This window comes from Aptenodytes forsteri, unplaced genomic scaffold, assembly GCF_000699145.1.
Source record: "Aptenodytes forsteri isolate BGI_AS27 unplaced genomic scaffold, ASM69914v1 Scaffold193, whole genome shotgun sequence".
NCBI classification, from domain to species: domain Eukaryota; kingdom Metazoa; phylum Chordata; class Aves; order Sphenisciformes; family Spheniscidae; genus Aptenodytes; species Aptenodytes forsteri.
Window position 1 is genome coordinate 11417847 of NW_008795405.1, and position 8443 is coordinate 11426289.

Below are 8443 nucleotides of genomic sequence, written 5' to 3' on the forward strand. Positions count from 1 at the left end.
GGACTCGATGATCTTAGAGGTCTTTTCCAACCTCAATGATTCTATGATTCTATGATTCTATGACTGTACTCCCACCTCTAACAGCTACTTAGGTCCTACTGTTTAGAAAAGCATACGTATTCCTGTACTATCCAGCTTTCTGCTTTCCATAAGTTTGGGACATTGTGCAGACACCCTGTGCTTAGGGCCCCACTAAGCATCACACACCCCACCCTCAGCACCACGTTGCAGCCTGCACCCCGCAGGGCAGCCACTAATCCTGTCTCTGATGCGGATGAGAAGAGAGGCCGTGGCATGGCAGGTCAGACATAGGAGATACAGGACTACTGGAGGAAGGTGCAAAATGGGAGCTAATTGCTGAGTTTCAGCCCCACATGACAAGAGCACCTGCAGCTCTGCCTTGGTGCCAGAAGAGCTCAGCATCCCTGGAAACACATCCGCTCACCTTTGTAGAGCGGTGTTTCTCTGGCCTTGTTGGAGATGTCGGGCTCGGCCCCAGCCTGCAGCAGGGTGAGCAGGCAGTCCAAGTTGCCCCGGCTGGTGGCCAGGTAAAGAGCCGTCTCCTCATTGAGTGTGCGCTGGTCGATTGTGCCAGGGTATGCTGTGAATAAAAGGGGAGCCTACAGTCATTATGGCATGTAGTAAGCACACAAGTATCTGCAGCACCATCACCTTTCAAAACCCTTGGAGTTTTAGGTGAGTTTTTGTTGTTTATTTCTTTTCTTTTTCTTTTCCATGAGCAAAGTAAGTTAAGAATATCCTGTAAAGTTACTGTAACTCAGATTAAGTACCTAAATCAGTCACCGGCTTAGATTAAAATGTTCAGCTATCGCCTTTCCATGAGAAAGTAAGTTAAGAATATCCTGTAAAGTTACTGTAACTCAGATTAAGTACCTAAATCAGTCACCGGCTTAGATTAAAATGTTCAGCTATCGCCACTAGTGATGCAGAAAGCTGCTGAGTAATTGCTCTTCAGTAGCAGTTTGAAAACAAACTATAGTAGTTAACCACCTTCAAGCACCAGCAACGAGGTGCTGGGCTGGATCTCCAGCTAGTGGGACCTGGGGTAATTGCTTTTAGCTGCGGCAGCCGAGCAGCTCACAACAAGATATCTCAGCTACAAGGCTTTACTGTGAGAAATCCAGGGCTTGGCAAGATCCCTCCAGATATCATTTTCTCCTGAAGATCCTAACTTTTCGAGGCTTCAGTCTGGAAACCTATTCTCAAAGAGAAGGTGAAATTAATATACACTCAGAGAGGTTGGAAAAAACCCTTCACACACAGTCCCAGGCAAGGATTGGGCTGCTGCTAATTCTGCTTTTTATTTTATTCATATTCGTTTTCTCCCTTTTGTAATGAATTAGTTTTAACTTCACTGACCTTTTTGCAACAGGCTCAGGCAACCCACTTGGCCATAATACGCAGCTTCATGGAGGGGTATCCAGCCATCCTTATTAGGTTCAGAAAGGTCTTTTCCTGATTTCATCATGTTACATACTGCTTTTTCATCTCCATCCTTGATTGCTGCCACTACCGGGTCAAGTTCTCTTTAAAACAAGATTAAAACCTGATTACTGCTTCCTTCATTACTGAGAAGCTTTTTTCAGCAACATCACTGTATCATTTGGCCAAAATAGTGAACCCCTATAGCCTATGTAATAAGTATTTGTGGCCCTAAGGTGTCTTGCTACAGGGCTTGTGGAGGTAAAATTTATCTGCTCTAATTTGGCCATTCACAACAGAAGAATCACTGTCTGGAAGTGCTGATCTCTTTCCTCGGAGTGTAAGGAAAGTGTAGGTGTGACTAATCTCTGACAAAAACATTTATATTTTAGATATCTGGAGTTGGGGAGACTAGCTCTACTCGTGCTCTGTACACTGCCATGAGCGTCCATGGTTGTGATGATTACATCACCCTCCCATGTGGCAAGATGTTTCCTTATGAGATCTCTTAAACAAGATCAGCTTTGACGAGAATTGCCCCTGTTCATCCCTGAAGAAACTTTTAACTTTGATTTGCAGGTGGCTTAGTCCTAAAGCAGAAATTCTCCATAAATCTTGTTCTTGTATTTTAAAGATACTTCCTATTTCTGCTATGCAAGCCTGTTTTCAGAAGTTAGCTGGACCAGTTATGAAGAAGGAGAGCTCTGGTTAGATCATGTGAACATTACAGTGGTGGTCTGGGCTCTCCTTTCTTCAGCCAGGGAGGATTAAAAAAAAAAAATCCACCCACCCAAATGAAATTCTGAGCTGCCCTTCATGACCATGACCCAGAAATCCCCAGCTGTTATTTCAGCATTGAGTACTCAAATTTTCAGAAATGATAACCACTTCAGACATGATAGACATTCAAAAATGTGTCTTTGGTGTCCCAGTAAGACATGTTAAGTGCTGGACACTTCTGAAAATCTGGTCTTTAGAATCCTGCTTGGGAGCAGACCCATTAGCTTTGTTGACAAGTCCACTCATGCAAACCTCTTAGCCAAGTTAGCACTTCCCCAAGTAACTGCAACAGTCAGGGGCCTCTGGAACCCCAACTGGGACCTGGTGCCAAGCTGTGAAGTGGTTCATGTTATGGTCTGTTTGAACCCAGCAAACCACTGTCAGGCTCCACAGGGCCAAGTAACTTCTAGGCACAGGGAGTAAAAGGAATGAAAAAATATTTGGAAGGGAGGGAACATTTTAAAGCCTCTGTGGAGTAGAAAGTCATTGAAATGTGTAGAATCACTGAAAAGTGTTAAAGTAGTACTTCAGTATTTAGCAGCGAAAAGAAAAATAACGAGAAAGCCATCTTTTTTGATGCTACCTAATTCTGAAGCTTTCAAGAAAGGGTCACTGTGAAAATCTACAAAAAGCATGAAATATGCTCCATGCCACTTGGAAGCGAGATGCAATGAGCAGCCTACAAGCGAGCTTTGCTCTGACAAGCCTTCACTTTGCCAAGCATGCATTCTGCACAGTCCGGGCAGCAACCCATTTCTCCAAGCTCTGTAAGAGCAATTGCAGAGCAGGGCTGACCTGGGCACACCAGTCCTTCCGCAGAGCAACGGCGAGAGCCGCTGCGGGACTCCCCGCTCTGCTGGAGTCACAACACTGCCTGACAGTCACCATACCACTGACCAGCAGTGCCTGCAGCAGGGCCTGCCTCCCTCCTTCCACCCCAGCTGAGACTGCTGACAGCGCAGCAGAGGCAGGGAGCTGGTACACTGCGGGCAGGATCCTTCTCCGTGGCAGGCAGCGGCTCTGTGCGGGGTGGTGTGCTGTGCCTTCCAGCGCTAGCACCTGCTCATGCTCCTGCTGAGCGGTGCTCGGAGAAGGCAGCCACCAAATGGCTAAGCTCCGGGACAGCAAACACCGCAAAGGAAGAAGCATTTTCCTGTTCTAATGGGGACTTGCAATAAATGAACGTGGGCTATATTTTCAGAGACAGAGAACAAGAGGATGTTGAAAACATAGGAGAGTTTGTGGTTTGAACTAACTCTAAAGAGAAAATCTTGCAGCCTTGAAGGCGGAGAGACTAGGGAGGGAGGCATGTGTCTCAGGGAGACTATTAGCATTGCCAGGGTAGGAATACAGCATGTGATGAAGGTCATGCAGGGCAGTGACAATGCAAACAACCAGGAACTCTGGTTATGACAGAAGGTCTAAAATGCCACAACAGAGTGAGATCAGAGACAGAAAAATATGGGCAGCTTAGCACAGGAGTCCTCACAAAGCAGATCATTGGTACAACCTCTGCATTTAGTGCAGATTACAGGAGCAGCACTGGATTTCATTGCCTTGCAGGGGCTGGACAGACCAACAGCCTGAAACTCACACAGGCGTCATTAATGTCAGCTTGCCCAGAGGTACCCAGTCTGTGCCATAAACACTGATAATAGCACTGAAAGAAAAGTCACCAAGCTGCTTCTCTGAGGATAAACTCAGGGCCTGGAGCAGAAGCAGGTGAACACAACGCGGGTGCCAAGGAATGGGATAACACACCATTTCCCAGGTGAAAAAGTACTTAGTGCCACTTGCTCCTTCTCTATAGCTGGAAGCAGTGATCTCAAGACAGCAGAGTCATAAAAATAGCAACACTGGAATGGGGGAAGATACGGGACACAAAGCCAGGCATTTTGCCTGAGGAGATAACAGCTAGAGCAGGCAGCTGCCTTCCTGGCCACAGCCCAGCCAGGAGGAATTGACTGACCTTCTGTTAACTGCTGGGCCGAGGTCCCAGGGACACTGCTTTATCTCCATACTATTTAGAGTACCCTGGGGACTAAAACTAAAATTGCTAGTTTTGTATAGATAATAGATTTTTATATAGGCGTTTGAAATTGAGCATTTTGTTGAAAGCAGTTAACAGCAAGAATTGGCATGTTTGTCTAGGAGAAGAGGAGGAGGTGGGGGATCTTCCTCTTTAAAAGCCTCTGGCACAAGGCTGCTGAAGCCATCTGTTCTTCTGTGCAAAGGTTCACGTTACACATGCAGGGCTGCTCACTGTGACCTCGGGATTTGGGCACACCATAGAGTTACCAGCGCTTAATGAGTGACTGCATGCCAGGCAGGCCATGACAGGAGTCTGTACATGTGGCTGACATACAGCAAATGCAAGGTGAATCATGTTAGCCGAGACCTCAGTGAAAGCAGAGGGTACCTCGGATCTGTGGTAGGGTTAAAAATGTGTGAAGAATCAGTTACTATTCTGCTTGAGCCCTCAGATGTTGAATGAAGCAAACTTCTGTTGGGCTCCTTGACCTTAAATGATTCCGGAGTAAGATGAGGGGGTTTGCTGGACCAGGCCGTAGATGCTTTAGCCAAGCAAATTCCAGATCAGTACAGAAAGTTTAATGAATCTCCATGTGAAATCCTTGTTTTCTGCCTGGCTCATAGTTGGCTGTTATAAAAAACCAACACATTCTGCTGCTTGGATTTCGTCAGATATAGAAAAAACGAGTATTACAACTATAGAGGAAGCCTGAAGATCTGATGAAATCTTAACCTTATAGGTGAATCAAAAGAATGACTGCATTTCAAAGGTCAGTAGCCAAGATAATAAATACTCATTGCAGAAGAAATGTATGGTGGGGTCAATTCTGAGTGCTGCAGAAGAGGTTCAGTGGAGCATGGAAAGGTTCAGGAAGGTCCTTCTTTTCCTGGCAGCCTGGTGAGATGCAGGCAGCATGAAGGAACATCTCCCCAGGTGAAGCCAACTATCATCCCTACCTGGCTCTGAGACCAGGGCCATAAAACAGTCATGCCATCATACTCTCCTGTGGCTTCCCAGCCACATTTTTACTCTCGCCAGGCAGTAGAGAGGGCTAGCTTATCAGCCTTATCTCTGCATTTGTTGTGGGCTGAATTCTATTGAGCTATATGATGCAGAAGAAAAGCCTGCCCTCCAGTCATGCACCTAGAGCTGGAGAGAGGCCTGCAAGGTGTGCAGAGCACTTGATGAAAGGATGCGATTTCAGTGTGGCCAAGGGGAGCTGGCAGATGATGGGAGTAAGGGAGGCTTCATGTTTCAGCAGGAAGAGGTTTTCACATGTGTCAGGGAGGGCAATGTCAGTGGAGAGCCAGAGGCAGAGCCTGGATCGGCCAGGGTGCAGGGTGAGGTAGGGGAGATTGTAGAGCTGGGTGAGGGATGAAAGGAAGAAGAGTGGTGGAGGGGTAGTCACTGCCACTGTGCATCCAGGGAGGGACTTGTAAGACGGGTAAAACAAAGTGGATTTGAACTGGGTAGATAAAAAAGGCAGGGGAGAGTTTTCTGCAGGACATAGAGAAGTGCTGCCTACAACACTTTCTTCTCTTCATCTAACAGCTAAAGTTCATGCATCTACTCTGCCCTGCAGAGAGCTGTAATAAACCCATTGTAGTCCAGACACTTCCACTACACAGAGATACTGGGGCAGAGCTCGGGCCACCCCCTTGCCTGTCTGCTTTCCTCATTCATGACTGTCTTCCCCTAAGCTTATTTACGGTCTCTGCCAACAGCAAAACGTGGCCAGGAGGATCAAAGTCAGTCAAGCTGGTTTCCTCCTTGGGCTGGTAAGATGTGGTACAGCTCCCCAGCAGCCCTCAGTGTAGCAGGACAGTGCAGGTATTGCTGGGAACAGGCACGACATCTTGGGAGCATTTATAAAATATTTGCCTTGAAGGACTGGACTTTCTCACCCTGTTTATATACTGCAATAAAATGTTTGTTTTCCTCACTCTTCCCTACTGTTGAACTGTGAACACCAATGCAGTTACTATCAGCACCTGCCTGCCTCATCTACCGTGTTGATGTGGGAGCCAGCCTATATAAATAAACCACAGCGCAGGCATCCCTCCCCTGCTGTCCTTGTCACCTCAGAGCTACCGAATGACCCAGAGTCCCCAGGACACGTGCACTGGAGGGATGGAGAGGGATGAAGGGGGAGAAGAGAACAAGGGAGGTTTGGGGTGGGTCACCTGCAAGAGCCTGGGCATGGTCTGGGGCAGCTGGGAGGTCGCAAGGAAGAGTGGGAAGGCAGCGAGGGTGCGGTGCAGATATCAGCAAGACCCTTCTAAGCAGTTCATTAACTCCTCCAGATGAACACGACCATTTCCCCTACCAGACACCATTGCCACCCAGAAGAGCTGACTCAGGGGGAGCATGGGTAGCAAGGCTTGTTTTGACCGCGGGGGAAAGCAGGAGAGGGAGGCACTTACACAGGCTGGGATGTGCTGAACAGGCTGCCGTCGTACCTTCGCCTGACCCCCCAGGCTGCCCCCGAGCTGGACGGCTGAGCACGGCCTCTCGGCTGGGCCGCCAATCTGGAGTGGCGATGACAAGAATGAAATAAGGAGAAATACTCCGAATAAGAGAAACAGGTCATGTTGAGGCAGAAACAGAGACACACATCCGCAGAGACGAAGTGAAAAAGCCTGCCGGTCAGGGCTTTGAATAAAAGCAGATGGCCACGGCTTGCTCTGCACTGGATTCAGCTGCTCGCTCAGCTCGAGATTATTTTTGGCCCTCTGAGGAAGCGTCAGGGGATTCAAATGACCATATAAGACAACAGTGAGGTTAACCCTACCACCACCACACAGGAAGCAGGCACGAGGCGAGGTGACATTCATCACCTCTGAAGTGCCACGCAAGCAGGTTGGAGGCGGGGGCAGAGGAGGACCCAGGGCCCCCGGGTGCCGGCTCCATTTCCAGCCTGGCTCTCCCAGGTGGCAGAAGAGTTCAGCAACGCTACAGATCTGGAGCTACAAGCTGCAAAGGTTTTCCCTCCAGTGGGAGGTCAAAAGCTGCTGGGCTGAGGCAAAGGCAGGCCAGGTTAATGCACAGAACTGCAGATGCTGCCTTTTGCCAAAATAGCAGGTGTCAAAGGACCCTCAAGGAGGACAGGACCAAACGGCCAGGGAAGCCCTTATTCTCCCCCACATCGGGTCCCTGTGGCAAAGCTGACAGTACAAGCGCACGGTAACAACACCGAGAAGCCATGACCTTTGATGGGAGCAGGACTGCCTGCTGTACAGCATCCTGATTCCACAGCTATGAAACACACTTACTGCTCATCAAATTGTACCCAGTTTCCCAGCCTCGGAAACCAAACAATCACAGGTGGTAATGAGTGAGGTGTCAGAGGACAGTGGAGTTATGAGAAAGAAGGAGGAACAAAACTCCAGTTGCTCCCAGCTTATTACAAAAAAATAGTTTAAAAGGATATTTTTCTATCTTCCTTGGTTTTGGGGTGACTTTGTAACCTCTTCCTCCCCCCACCCCCCTTGAGAAATCTGCCTTTCAAAAAATGAAAGGAGAACAATGTCTAATTTGGAAACTGTCAGCAGGTCTCTCTAACCCACAGCCCAGCATCGCAGGGCAGGGAGATGCTGCCACGCTTTGGTGTCTGGAACTGCTCTTGGCTGAGAGTGGTGTGCTTGAGGTCTGACTCTGATCTGAAATAACTACATCCTTTAAAGTATCTAAAAGGTAGCCAGCTCCCACTGTTTCATATGCCTATTTTTTGCCTCTCTCCTATGTTTTCCCATAACAAATGCTGGGCTCCCTCTCTGGCGAAGCCTAAGCCCGGCATGCAGTGTGCCCCTGTGGGGGAAAGGAGCTGCTGGCTTCAGCAGGCTTTCTTTCGTTCAGCAGAGCTTGTAGCAGTGCCCCTTTCTTATTTTATTTGTTGCTTAAAACAGACAACAGCAAGCAAATTCTCATTTCGTTGTGAGGGCATAAATTGTTGACCTCATCGGATTTATAGCAGACTCCGGCTTTCAAACTAATGACAGACTCGCAGAGCAGCCACTCGGCAAAACTAATTAGAAAGCACGTGTTTAGAGAGTGGAAGCTGTTTTGCTCTTCCCAGGCAGGGTGTTTGTTGGGGCGGTGCAGCTCAGGCAGGCGCTCACTCACCTTTGCCACGGGTAGATGTGGTAGGGCGGGTTGTGGCTGGGGGCGCCTCCCGGCGGGGCCGCCCTC

The 8443-nt window shown here is 48.4% G+C and overlaps 1 protein-coding gene across 1 annotated transcript in view; it reads right to left on the bottom strand.

Annotated features, from left to right (window-relative positions):
• ASB2 (ankyrin repeat and SOCS box containing 2) overlaps nucleotides 1–8443 on the bottom strand; it is a 24396-nt gene that overhangs the window by 15746 nt on the left and 207 nt on the right. The window contains exons 2-4 of the mRNA XM_019472450.1: nucleotides 8378–8440; nucleotides 1381–1547; nucleotides 446–601 (exon numbers count right to left, since the gene is read on the bottom strand). Coding sequence (XP_019327995.1) covers nucleotides 446–601; nucleotides 1381–1547; nucleotides 8378–8440 — 386 coding nt within the window. The remainder of the gene's footprint in view (nucleotides 1–445; nucleotides 602–1380; nucleotides 1548–8377; nucleotides 8441–8443) is intronic.